Source organism: Rhinopithecus bieti, unplaced genomic scaffold (genome assembly GCF_001698545.2).
Source record: "Rhinopithecus bieti isolate Rb0 unplaced genomic scaffold, ASM169854v2 scaffold_5023, whole genome shotgun sequence".
NCBI lineage: Eukaryota > Metazoa > Chordata > Mammalia > Primates > Cercopithecidae > Rhinopithecus > Rhinopithecus bieti.
Window position 1 is genome coordinate 2,403,577 of NW_016805223.1, and position 14,421 is coordinate 2,417,997.

General features: G+C 39.9%; 1 protein-coding gene across 2 annotated transcripts in view; it reads right to left on the reverse strand.

The window, feature by feature from the left end:
* Positions 1-12,696, reverse strand: part of TMTC2 (transmembrane O-mannosyltransferase targeting cadherins 2) — a 466,566-nt gene extending 453,870 nt beyond the window's left edge. For both annotated transcript variants that reach the window (XM_017871703.1, XM_017871700.1), the window contains exon 1: positions 12,182-12,696. Coding sequence is in view for 1 of the 2 variants with exons in the window: in XM_017871700.1 (XP_017727189.1) it covers positions 12,182-12,264 (83 nt within the window). In the remaining variant the exon portion in view is untranslated. The remainder of the gene's footprint in view (positions 1-12,181) is intronic.
* Positions 12,697-14,421: the final 1,725 nt, after the last annotated feature.

A 14,421-nucleotide genomic window follows, 5' to 3' on the forward strand; every position in this document is an offset into this window, starting at 1 on the left:
TTTTTCAAATATTATCACTCCATGGTTGTTGAATCCACAGATGCAGAACCCAGGTATGTGGAGGGCTGGCTATATTAGTTCTGGGATTAGATCACTGGACCTCTGATTCCAAAATTCCGTGATCTTTACTCTTTGCCTCCTTGTTGTTTGAAAAACTCTGAAAGACATTTTTTATAATTGTTACCCAAAATGTACCACCAGGCTAATTTGTTAGATGTTGTCATCCTGCACCTGTGTTAAACAAAACTTACTTCAAATTCTTGATATACAACTGATTGACACAAACACGTCGGTGCAGCAAAACTGCAGCTCATCTGACAAAACAGCTTTCTTAATCGCCACACTGCCAGAACTACTCTGAATATGAGCGTACTCCAAATAGAAAAAGGGTCGTCAATGAAGAGAGAGACCATGAGTACCCAGTAACAATATGCTCTGCCAAGCAGAACCAAAGTACCAAAGACTATTTATACCAGATGCACTGTAATTGGTCGGTTGTCTCTGCAGAAGGAAAGAAGTACTCAGATTGGCCAGAATGTCTATTCAAAATAAGCCTTCATGTACAATGACTAGAAACATAGAAAAAGCAACAGAAAAGAAAAGAAGAGAACAAAAACTGCTTTTGTAATGAGACTGGAAACTGCTGGCCACAAGAGTGGATAGAGAGTAAAAGCAGAAACAGTGTATGGGGGATGGAGCAGGCCATGCAATAGTAGCTCAGATAGCAGGGGCTCAACCACAGACTCCAAGTGAAAAAGTCAGCAAGAACATCAAAATAGGGCATAGCTCTGTTCTCAGGGAAGATGAGCGTGAGATACAGTAGTCCCCCCCTTATCCAAGGTTTCAGTTACCCATGGTCCACTATGGTGCAAAAATATTAAAAGGAAAATTCCAGAAATAAACAATTCATAAGTTGTAAAGGGCACATTGTTCTGAGTAGCACGACGAAACTGCGTGCCGTCCTGCCCTATCCCACCCTGGATGTGAATCATCCTTTGGTCCAGTGCATCCAACAGTCTACACTACCCGCTCATTCATCACTTAATAGCTCTTGGTTAATCAGATCGATTGATGAGGTATCACAGTGCTTGTGTCCAAGTGACCTTTATTTTATTTAATATGGATGCCAAGCACAAGAGTAGTTGTGCTTGCATATTATAACTGTTCTATTTTGTTATTAGTTGTTATTATTAATCTCTTACTGTTTCTACTTTATATTATAAATTAAACTTTATCATAGGTATGTATGTATGGAGGAAAACATACTATACTATATACAGGGTTTGGTACTGTCCTCAGTTTCAGGCATCCACTGGGGGTTTTGGAATAAATCCCCCAAGGATAAGCAGGGACAGCTGTACTTAATGTACAGTGATCAACCAAGTCATTCAGCCCCCTGGTCCAACCACTCTACAGCTAAGTATATAACCACGCAGCTTTTTAAAACCACAGAGAACGTTCATCACATTATTTCATTTGAGTCTCACTCTGTGGTTGGCAGTTACTATTATTATTTTCGTTTCCTGACCAATTAAAATACTGAGTTCACGAGAGCTGAGCAGTTCAAGTACTTAGCTAGTACAGTGGTATTCCAAGATGAAAACGTAATCTTTTATCTTGGTCCAGCATTCATTCACAACCCTGCCTCTACTACATAGTACATACAGTATTTTAAAAAGAAAGGAAAAAGTATAACTCATTTTAGAACAAGTTCCTTAAAAAGGTTTTATTAATCAGGGTTTTAAAACTTCAGAGATAGTGCATTCACCTATTCAGAAATCCCCCAAGGTGCCTTAAGGCAAAGGTTTAAGTGTACCAGGTTAAAAAGTCATACAGGCCGAAGCATTTCTAATCCTATTTAGATACCTTCACTGAAGAGCATCACCTGGTGCCTGAATGTCACTAACAATAATCACTAACAAATTTTTAACTTTCCTAATTTCAGCTGCCTAGACCCTCATTTTTGCTGCTTGCCTAAAGTCTATAAAGTCTTCATGCAATGCAAACCAAATTTCTTCAAAATGGGTTGTTCAACAAAAGCACAAACCAATAAAGACACTTGACTTTAGAGACTCTGTTTAGGCATCAGTACCTACTCGAGCATAAGCCCTAGGCAACTGCGTATCAGTTTATTTGTCAAAATGAGAATCCAATATCTGTCCCCACAGTCATATTACAAAGAAGATGACATTATTTTATATGATGGTGACAGATTATTTAAATAGAGATCATCTCCTAGAAGTTCAGCAAGCTCTCTACCTTTTCAAAATCTGAATACCTCAAACTCACATGATCAACTTAAAGATGCCATTGTTGAACAAATAAGAAAAATGAAACATAGATTAAATAAACTGGCTAAAGTCATATCCATAACAAACACACCTTATATTCAACCATTTTTAATCCAGGAATTTAGACAGCTTATCTGTAATACATTTAAATGAACTACAGTCTTATTACCCTAAGTGTGGTCAGTAAATTTGCAGCATCTGCTGTACCTGGGAATAACAATAATGAAAATCTGCATTCTTTTTGAGACAGACTGTCACCAGGCTGGAATGCAGTGGCGCTATCTTGGCTCACTGCAACCTCTGCCCTCTGGGTTCAAGTGATTCCCCTGATTCGGCCTCCTGAGTAGCTGGGACTACAGGGGTGTGCCACCATGCCCGGCTAATTTTTTTGTGTTTTAGTAGAGACGAGGTTTCACCATGTTGACCAGGATGGTGTCAATCTCCTGACCTCATGATCCACCTGCTTCGGCCTCCCAAAGTACTGGGATTATAGGCATGAGCCACCGCACCCGGCCAAAATCTTCATTTTTAACAAGTCCATATGTGTTAATAGATCTATTAATAGAAACATATACATATAGATAGGTAGAAAGAGAGCCAGCAAGAAGCCATCTCAGCATCCCTTTAGGGAGATGCTTCTAGCTCCAAAAAACTGGGAATTTGAATTTGAACTGCACTTAAAAAGATTTTTAGAAAGTCAATTGTCCATATGAAAGCAGGGAGGCAAGTTATCAGAGGGCCGGGTCTAAAACCCCTTGCCAGTCACAGGCATCCTCAACATCATGCCAGGAGTGTACTGAAAAGTGGCCACTAATAATTCCCTCCTGGAAATAGCACATTATTTATCCTGATGACATACAAGGGTTTTTGAAATACTGATTTCATCCTCCGTTCAATATGAAACAAAAGCCAAAAAACATCACCGTTTATAAAAGAAAAAAGTAAATTTAAATATAGAGGTGAAAGGATGCAATCTTAATGTGGTCATTTTAATTGGGTATTTCAAATAGATATTCATGGTACACTATACTTGATTTCAAGCTGCACACTGGTGTCTTTGAAAGATTTTTATGAAATCTCAAATTCATTTTCTTGGTTAAATCAGTATGTATCCCTGTAAGAGTGGTTTAATGTATAAAACTTAGTTTCTTTAATATAAATCTGTGACATAATTCAGTACCATGTTTTTTTTTTCTTTCAACAGAATAACAAGAATAACCTTCCAATTTTAAGTGAAGTTTACCAAATGAATTCAGGTATACTGGTTTTCCTATCAGCTATAAATAATTGCCTCCCTCTAAAGGGCGTATTTCTGCAAATAAAATGTCTTTTGCCTGCTTAAACTTCTTCATCATTTGAGAACTTTTCTTCTGTGAATTTCTAGTTGGAAAATTGGTCATAAACAGCTTGCTTTGTCAAAATGAGATCTTTTCCATTTTTTGGGAGAACAGTCGTGTAGTTAATTATTTGGGACAGGAGAGAGGAACTTGTTCTAAAGGAAATATACTTGAAAAAACATTTGAACTCAACTGTTCTACCTGAGACATTTTAGAATTGAAGGCAGCAGGCTTAGTTTCTTAAAGCTGAAGATAGGAAGACAGAAGTAGCCAAAAACAAATTTACAAAACCATGAGAAATGTCCCAGAGGAACCACTATAGGCTAATTGCAGCTGCCAGCCCTACCTTGAGAACCCCTTCTTTGGAATGGTTCTGTAATGACAAGTGTCCTCCCCAAACAGAAAAGTAGTCAAGCCTATGAATGTAATCTCTATATCCACCACCTAAAGTGCCCCCCGCAGAGGACACAATTTTCAGGGATGTCACTTTTACATGCACTGACAACCAGTAAGTCCTTGTTCCCTCTGGAGCAGCCTTACTCTAGAGTTTATTGACTCACATTTAATCCAAGAGACACAACTAACAGAAAAGAAAATGGGGTAGACATGCTTTCATTGTGGAACAAATTGGAAATTAACAAAAACAAGATGTTTACTTTTCACAAAGTATTTTGACTTATCTGCCTCTCTCCAAGACTACTTTTATAATTTTGGGTTTACAACAGAAGCTCAGTAACAATATGCTTTATAACAATGACCGTAACACAGATCTGTGACCTAACAGGTTAATGTAAAAACAAAAAAAGCAAGACAATAGTTTGCAGCCTTTCAGTGTCTTTATAGAATACATATAAGCAAAAAAAGAAAACAAAATTTCATAAGACACGGCTGTAAAACTTCTATGAGCCTTATTCATCTTAAAAACTTACTATGTAAGAAATAAACTTGTGAACTGAACTTCAAATTAATAACTAAAGAATTCCAAGTATGCAGGGTTATATGGACTGCCATTCTTCCCACCGGCTTTTTAAACAATGTTGAAACAGGCTGTTTGAAATACTTCAGTACCATCATTTAAAACTGTTCAAAATGTCAAGAGCCATATTGCGTCCCAGTGGCCACTCTTCAGCAAATAACACATCCTTTGAAGTTAAAATACTTCTAAATGATGTCAAGTGAGAATTCCTAGGCTAGTACAGTCAAAATGTTCTACTTCTAAGGAAATCAATAATCTCTGGAATCACAATTAGGAAAAAGGCACTTTCATTATAAAAGTCATGAATTTTCAGTTTCAAATCTCAATCAATTCCATTACCACAAGGCAATGTTTTATACAGTTCCCTAATTGAAGAAACTATGATCACATGGCTGTAGTGAACCTGTTTTCTTTTTTTTTTTTTAACTTAATCCTCCTGTGGAATAATTACACTTTTATAATAAATTTCACAAAAATGAGGATTAATCATAAAATACAAAGACCTCACAGAAACATTTTATTTGACAATACCTAGCACACAGCTGCTATTCCAAGGGCACTAATGTGTGTTTCATTTCAGAAATCATGTAATTTAGCCAGTCATCTTGACTGTAACTACATGCTGTGCCACACTTCATACCATGTCTCACTGCAACATCACAAAATGCCCCAGCAAAGAAATCAAGAAACAAAAGCTTTTATCGAATCATCATAAGCAAATAGCATCTCCTCTGCCAAATACTAAGGTACTTCTAAAACGGATACAATGGCACTGCCCTCAAGCAACGTGGTACAGGAATAACCTTAGAGAGCAAATATATGTTTAATTTCATTTAATTCCACAATAAAATGGAATCTAAATCCAGAGTTCATATTTTCAATTCTCATATTTTTTCCATATAATTTTTTTAGACATGAATAAATCAAAACTTCTCTATCTCATCTTTAAAACAATTATCTCTAGTTTTCAAATTAACAGAATNTTCTAAAACGGATACAATGGCACTGCCCTCAAGCAACGTGGTACAGGAATAACCTTAGAGAGCAAATATATGTTTAATTTCATTTAATTCCACAATAAAATGGAATCTAAATCCAGAGTTCATATTTTCAATTCTCATATTTTTTCCATATAATTTTTTTAGACATGAATAAATCAAAACTTCTCTATCTCATCTTTAAAACAATTATCTCTAGTTTTTCAAATTAACAGAATTTATGAAATGTCCTTAAATAAACTACTCTAAAAAATGGTATCAACTTTTAAAGTGGAATCTTGAAAACAATCATTTCAGTCTTCCCGCCTTTTTTGAAATTCTCTGGTTTACACAGATAGGTTTACTTGTTTCCCATTAACCTGTACAAAAAAAAAGTCAAAGTTGTAAACCCAAAAAACCAATCCCAAAATGCTTCTAAAAGACTTAAGCAAACATTTACACCTTTATTTATTTATTTATTTATTTATTTTTGAGATGGAGTTTCACTCTTACTGACCAGGCTGGAGTACAGTGGCGTGATCTTGGCTTGCTGCAACCTCCACCTTCCAGTTTCAAGAGATTCTCCTGCCTCAGCCTCCTGAGTAGCCGGGATTACAGGCACCTGCCACCACACCTGGCTAATTTTTGTATTTTCAGTAGAGACAAGGTTTCACCATGTTGGCCAGGCTGGTCTCGAACTCCTGAACTCGGGATCCACCCGCCTCAGCCTCCCAAAGTACTGGGATTACCGGTGTGAGCCACCGCGCCCGGCCACACCTTTAATCTAGAACCCTTGAGTATCAAAAAAACTGACAAATGTAATTGGAAAGGTAAACAGAAAGGAGAAAAAGAGAGGAAATGAGACAGAAATTTGGAAGAGCTGCATCTTTTTGGAATTAACTGCCTTGAATATATGGCCAAAACCTCCGAGGCAAAATCTTTAATCCCTATTGACAAGTTGAGGCAAATCTAGTCAACTCAAAGAGTTTAGACATCCAAGAAAAACAACTGACCTGAACAAGTAGGAAAGAGAAATTTGGAAGAGGCATTCCAAAGCTTCCGCATGTATGAATAAAGCACCAGTAAGTACAGACCCAAAATAAGGCCAGGCCAAAGTACCAATCATGAATCTTAGGAGTGAGTGTTTTGGAAAAGAAGCTAACAGAGTCCCAGTGAAAGTTTTAAATATGAGTATCAACAAAATAAACAGTAAAAAAATTAAAAGGTAACAATAAATTGATAAATTCAACTGGAATTCCACCTGTCAAAGGTCAACCTATCAGCATTTGTATAGATCTAGCATCAGACTCCCAGACTCAAACCCTTTGCAGTACCTGCTAAAGTACAGGTAAGAAAGCACAATGTTTTGTGGGATGCTTGTTAACAACGTAAGCAGTGCTGTAGTTGTACTATGCACTACATATACAAAGAAGCCCATATCTAGTAATATTAATAATTTGTCAATTATTGAATGTAAGTTTATTCCTCAAATGCACATATAAATCATATCTTCAAAAAAACCATTTAGCACTGTATGTAATTACACCAGCAACTATCCAAAATATTATGCCTTTTTCACCCAATGAAAAACAGAAGGTATGCAGAAAATATCCCTCCACTTTTTTAAAAAAATTGAGCTCCTAAATGAGGACAGCTATTTATAGAGGAGAGGTCTTTACATTCAATAACCCACTGTTCCTTTCCTTGGAGGCTGCCACACTTGTCACTTCTGTGAAGTCATTAAAATAAGTATCCAAAGCTGATACAATACTCCGCTCTTAAGAGAGAACTGGAAAGGTTAACAGATGAAAGTTACTGTTAAAAGCACTTTAGATGAGTATAATAAAGTTATAAGAAAGTAGGTTTGTCAGCCACAGATTTTTCAAAGTGCCTTAAGGGTAAACTTCATCCTTTCCTAGTATTACCAAGGTGCCTGCTTTACAGACAATGTACCTTTAGCCCATGAAAAACAGTTGTACCACCAGAGGCATTTTTTTTTAAAAAGTGCTTTTAGTGTGCTGAGCAGCAACAAAATGATTAGAAAGACAAACTATGATCCTAACACATGCTGGAATGCAAAAGGTTGCTATTTTAAAATTATAGCAGAAGAGAATTCAGTATTAACCATAGGGGCACTAAGTGCAGATGACAAAACAACAGCCCATAGAATCACCAATGTAAACGTAATAATCGTGCATGTATGTGTGTGTATGTGTGTATATGAAAACAACTAAGAAACAGATGGCAATTTTCCCTGTGGCATCTGCACATGTCCATTCAATGCCTGTATGTGGGTCAATTACTATGATAAACATCACGTGACAGGCTCAATGCAGGTAAAGCGGTTCACACTGACTTCACCTAATTTTAACTTACTGATGAGATATACTTATTCAAAAGAGCAAAATGAACTTTTTCCAAATAGGTCTGTTTAAACAATCCAAACATAGCTAGAAAATAAAACGCTACCTAAAATAATTTACAAACTCTATCTTGTATTCCAGTGAAAACTGGGAAGGAAACTGAAGAGTAAGACCATACTTCTGTATACAGTGGCTTCTTATAATAATAACTTGGTAAGACAACCATTGATACAAAGAGAGCTTCTCCCTTACTTAATTATATAGTAATTCTTTCTAAACATGCTTTTTACTAAATACCAGGCCTGCCTTCAGTAGTTACACATACTGGAATCTTAAGATAACAACCTCAGATTGGTCAAAGACAAGTCTCTTAGAGAGAACTTTTTAAAGGTAAGTTAACAGAGTGATTATTTCACGAGGGATTCCTATCATCCCAGGTCAAAAAACTCAAACTAACAGTAATATTAAAGGATCAAGCGGAAATAATAGTTGAGTATCTTTAGAAAGAACGCAGGTTTTTAAAAAATGTTAATATGCCTTAAATTCCATTCCTTCATTTTAAATATTAGTAATCAAAATCATTATAAAGAAAATTTAACTAATATGTTTATAAAACTGAGATTTCCACTTATACCCAAATGAAAAGCTAACTAGGAGTGAATTATGAAGAGCTTGATGTAGTTTTAACTCCATAGTAGAAACTTCTGCTGTGTAGTTGTTTCTCCAAGTTTCTAAAAATTACTGCACAGTGGAATAGCTAAGAGACCTACAGGTAACATTAATGATTCTGGTTGGGTTTAACAAATGCAAAATGCCCAATAAGAAAATAAATTTTCAGAGGAGTCACAAATATATTTTCTACTTCCAAACCTGCAAAGTGTCTTTCTTTGCAAACTAATAAATTATTTTACTCATATGAGAATTTAAAGCATGTAAAAGCTGCATTATCTTATTTCCTTGTCTATGTATAAAAAGGACATGTCACCAATTAGAAGATATGTGCTAAGTGAAATCAGACTTCTAAAATTTAGAACAGTTATGGTTTGTTTACCTTTGTCTGCTTTGAAGTAAACGGACTCCTCCTATCTCCATAAGAAACTCTAACAGTATTATTAAAAAGGATAAGAAAAAAATGATGCCATGTCATCCTCAACAAATGCGTAAGAAACCAAAGAATTTTGGGTCAGCAAGTTTTACCACTGACCTAAACACCAAATTTCTCCAGAAAATAAGAGAAAATCCTTTAAAGAATTACATACAACATAACTTAAAATTTGGCAAAGACTGCATATTTTTAATTTCAATTTTCCTCTAACCACAACTTAAGACTCAATATTAGATTGAAAGCAAAGGGAGGGAGGATGAAGCTGAAACCACATACCCTTTTTCATCATATACTGTGAATTCTTCTCTTCCACTGTTTGTTTCATCACATCAGAGGCATATTCTTAAATTTAGCACAGAAGCACTTGTAAAATATTAAATTTTACCATAGAGAAATTGATTGTGCTATAAGAAAGTTTCATGTTACCATTTAATTTCAACCAAGCTACATCAAACATGGAAAGAAATTATATATAGTTTATAAAGTAAATGATCACTATATTTATAAGAAATGATAACTTTGAGAAATACCACAGCAATAATGATTTAGTTAAGCAAGTCAGGAATAACAGCCATCTCCCTTGAGCGCTTCTCCCTTCACTTCCGGCACTGGCCTCTCCTTACAGAACTGTATTTCACAAAAGTTCCTGGGGGGCAGCAGAATCCACAGGTCTAGTTTATGCAATGTTTTAAACATGAATCTTTGCATCTGAAATGGAGTAGTGGAAATAAACAAATTATCATCATCCTACAGTTTATACTTGGCTCCCCAGCTCTCCTCCCCCTTCACACACCAGTGAGTTACAGTAGTTAGACAGAAAATATGTCAGAAAAGAAACAATTTATAGTGTAACTTTGCAATGAATCATTTGAACAGCAAATAAGTTCAGTGCTCCTATTTATGTGTCTCATAATTTCTAGGATACATAAAACCTAAGTTTGCTACTCTTAAGATTTCACATTCTAAGAATATGTGATGGCATATGCAGTTATGCTAAGAAATCAGTGTAAAATACACTTTTCAAATTGTAGCAAAGTATAATTCACACTTATAGGACCTCAACATTATATCAATATATACTATCTAGACTTCATATTGAGCATGCTATCAATAAAATGATATGGGCAAATAATCATACTAAATTCACCTATGTAGCTACAAGATAGAAGTCATGAATTTTAACACTCCATTAGACCTATTGCATCTGAAAAACTTACACCATCAAAGCACAACTAATTTATCATCACACTCACACCATTCTTCCAAGTTACAAAGTCCAGTGCTAACACTTCTGATGACTCAAGAGCACAGAACAATTATACCTACAGAAAAAATGCACATCCAAATTTAGCTTTAATTTTTAAATAATGGTTACTTCTGATATGTACTTTCTTAAGGATTAGACAGCAATTATCGAGGGCATACAATAGGAATATTTGATTTATCACAGTGTTCTACAACAGGTTACAGTATTATAGTAAGTTTCTTTTTTTAAATAAGCTCTATATTCTCGGTTTAAAAGCTTCCTATCCAAACCGCCCCCAACAGAGCCAGTAACTGCCCACACTGACCTAAGCTGGTTTTAGTAAAAAGTCACCCATCTTTGGAAACAAGGGCTTTTTCCACGAATATGCTAGAAATAGCAGGTGCACCATTACACAAAATTGGAGAGAACAGAAATTTACCTCACTCCTACAGACCATTTCTCAGAGCATGCTGTGTAGTTGCTAAAATCAGTATGCTGCATAAAAGTTAAGAAAAAATGTATGTCTAACAGTGGCTCCCTATCAACTAGCCTCTGATAGGCACTACATAAAATGCATTAAGACGGGTCTGCTGGATGTTCTAGCAGCTATTATCAGGTGATTTCTTAACAGAGATGTGAAGATGCTTTTAGCAGGAGAATGGGAACACCAGAGAATACAGAGTGTGGCTAATTACGACCAGAAGAAGATTCTGCCTTCACCTCCCCTCACTGTCAACCACTTTCCTTAAGAGTTCACTCACTGCCTCGCCCTAACCCTGGGGATCCATTCACTTTCCACAGCCCAGAGAGGCTGCTGAAAAGCTGTCAAAGTAAATCTGTGCTCACTTTTTGGATGATTTAATTTCAATGGAGCATGAAACACCCCAGGACGGTTAATAAGTTTAGCCAGGCGTGCTGTTATCCCTAATATATTTTAATTATGCATCTGTTTTAATTGTAATCAGATTAAGGCACCGGAAGGACACAAATTGGAATTTTCCCTAATGGATATAGGGGCTTTTCATCACTTTCTAAACACAAATAACGTTTAAAAGATAGGTAGAGACACCAAAACAATGGTGACGTTTTCCAGAAATCGATGCAGTATCTTTGACAACACAGTTCAGGTCTCACTAGCCACCCAAACTAACCTAAGTGCAGAAGACAACTTCAGTCTCTAGGGGCGTCTTCTTCTCCAATTAGTACAAAAGAACCACTAACATCTAATGTACAACTCCCAAACAGAAATGAAAGCCGAGGCTTTTTTAAAGTGCTGCCCAATGGATTGGTGAAGGAGGCTAGGGAGGTGGGAGAGACCATCAGCAGCACTATTATGGCTCAAAGTAAAAGTCTGTACACGTTAAAAGGTAAAGTTAAAGCAGAGAACGATCTCTCTTTTCACAATTTTGGCAACTATCAAATGTGTGTTTTAACTTCGGGAAATAAAAGTGTCCCACCAAAAAAAAAGAAACGGAACAGGGAGGATCTATCAGGGATCGAGGAGCGGCTTCCTCCCAACCCAGACGTAAAATCACTTAATGTGCTTTTGTTGCATCAAGGAATACCTAAGACTTTTTAATTTAATACGCTCATTAAACAGTTTCCCAAATTGCCGGGATTTCCGCTAAGAAACTCAAGCGTCTGCCAACAGCCGAGAAGCAAGGGCGAGAACCTGCTGCAAACTAGGAGCGGAAACTCCCTCGGCCCGCCCAGCGCGCTCACGTCCCGGGTGTTTGATTTAGGTGTTAATGTTTACGTGTTGCCTAAACCATCAGGTGCTGAACCAATTCCTCCGAGACGCACTTCGAGCCTTAAAGCGGGAAGCTTCAGAGCCACCGCGGAGTATGCCCCCTGCAGCCCGTCGCCCCTTCCTCTCGGCCCCTTACCTGTCATCATAGCAGAAATCCGCACTCAGGGTGTTGAGATACAAGGCGAGCCCCAGAGCGCTGCTCACCAACTCTGCAATCATCTCTCCACCGCCTTCCCTCCGGCTCGGCTCCCAGCGCGAGGGCAGCAGCGGCAACAAAAAACAGAAGCATCAATCCCCACCTTCCGCCGCCTTCTCCTCCCAGCTTCACTTTTCCGTCGCTTCCCCACCCTCCCTCCCTCGGGTCCTTCCAATCCACGACTCCTCTCCTCCTCCTCGCGCCCGGCTCCGCAGCTCCTGCGTCCTCCCCGGGTGCGGGCTCACACCACACTCCCCATGCCGGGCGCCCGCAAGCGGCGAGCGGTGTTTGGGCTCCGCGTCCCCCGGCGGAAGCGCAGGGCTGGTCTTTCGCGCGGGTCGCGGTTCCCACCCTAACCCATGGCAGTTTGGGGCGTCCTAGGTGAGGAGTGGGACTCGGAGGAGGTGGAAGGGTGCGGGATGGGGACAGAGGGACCGGACCGAGCCGGGCTCTGGGACCAGCTGGAGGAAGAGAGAGAAAGAGGCGCGGGTGGGAGGGACAAGGCGAACCGCCTCCCCTCGCCGCCTCCCGGGTGCACTGCTCCGGTGTCGCTCGGGCGGACTCCGGCCGCCAAGGCGGCTGCTGCACATTCACTATTTATTAGCTCCCTCCCGGCCCCAGCCCCAGCTCCCTTCTCCAATGAAGTGAGAAGCGGTGGCTGGAGACTCCAGAAGCTCCCGCGTGGGGTTCTCGACGCGGCCCCCCGCGCCTGCGTGACCAACCCTCCATCCCGGCTTGGCCCAGCCCCTTTCTCCACCCAGATCCTCCCGGAAGGCTCCTCCCACCCTGCCCCTCGGGCTGGAGGCTCCACCCACACTCCCTAGCCTGGAGGCTCCTCCTACCAGCCTCCCGCCCTCTTGTTTCTTTCACCTTCGATTTCACTCTGGAAAGCCCCCGGGACCCAAGGGCGACGGCTGGAAGACAGCCCAAAGGAGTAGCTACAGTGCGCCTTGGGAGGGGAAGACGGGAGAAAGGAGGCCGAGGAGGAGGTGGTCGCTCGCCCCGCTGCTGCCTGGCAGCGCCTGGCACGACTGAATCTCAGCCACAGCGCTGTGTGTGCCAAGAGCTGCCAGGCGTAAGTCCGGTCAGCTGGAGAGACTTCTGAGACCCGGAGAGGAAGAACAGGTTTGGCGACTGCTGCAGCTTCGGTTGTCACACACACACGGGCGATCTCTCACGCACACAGTGTGTGAGACTAAATGGGGCGGGAGCAGGTACTATTGGAGAGCTTGGAGGCAACTTAGGAAGGAGAGATTTCAGCTCTTAGCCCACGGTTGGCCCCAATGTCAATGGAAAGACCTGTAGGGAGAGAAATGTTCCCTCCTTCAGTAAGGTTAAAAAGAAAGGACCCCAAAAAGGGAAAGAAAGACACACACACACACACACACACACACACATCCCGCAGCAACTGCCCGGGGACCCCTTCGTGGTTTCAGGGGGACTGTAGGGTTGACCCTGAGAACACAGGAGAGAAACCTCTAGTGCAAGGCGGTACAGTACTATGCTTAAATCAAGTAAGGCGGGAAGCTAATGCCCCTTCCTTTCCGCTCGGAGGCAGGACTGGATGGAAAACATCCAACATCATGAAATATGGTGTAGAATGGTCTGTGTAGAACAAGCTCTGGGTACTAAAGTTGCAAGACCAAAGAGGACCCAGGGCTGCCTGACACGCCTCCTCCCGGCTGGTTGCCTTTCTGGCCTGGCGAGTGGCTCCGGTGGACCGCGATGAACACTACTGCAGCGCCCCCTGCTGCATAGTAACCACAAGGTGTGGAAGAGAGGTCTGTTTTCCATGCGGGCCGACTGGTTCCAACCAAGAGCAGCACCTAACCAGCCAAACTCTCCGAAACTGTGGCAAGAAATTGAGCCCCCTGGGTGTTTAGCAATGGCCTGAAAACAAAATGCCGTGGTTTGGGTATCTGTAGACCACAGCTACATATTTCCCTGATTTCACAAGGAAATCTGAGAAATCTGTATTGGATACACACAGATAAAATGATGAGTATTTATTAATATTATGCTGTCCACAGTAGCACATTTTTTTGTGCCCTGAACAAATATATGTAAACAAAAAAGGAATTATATCTTTACAGGTAGGAACTGATCTTTTACCCTTTTCCCCCATAACCTTTGCTCACTTGAAAATTTTGAAAATCATATCAGTTAGTCCATCATGATGC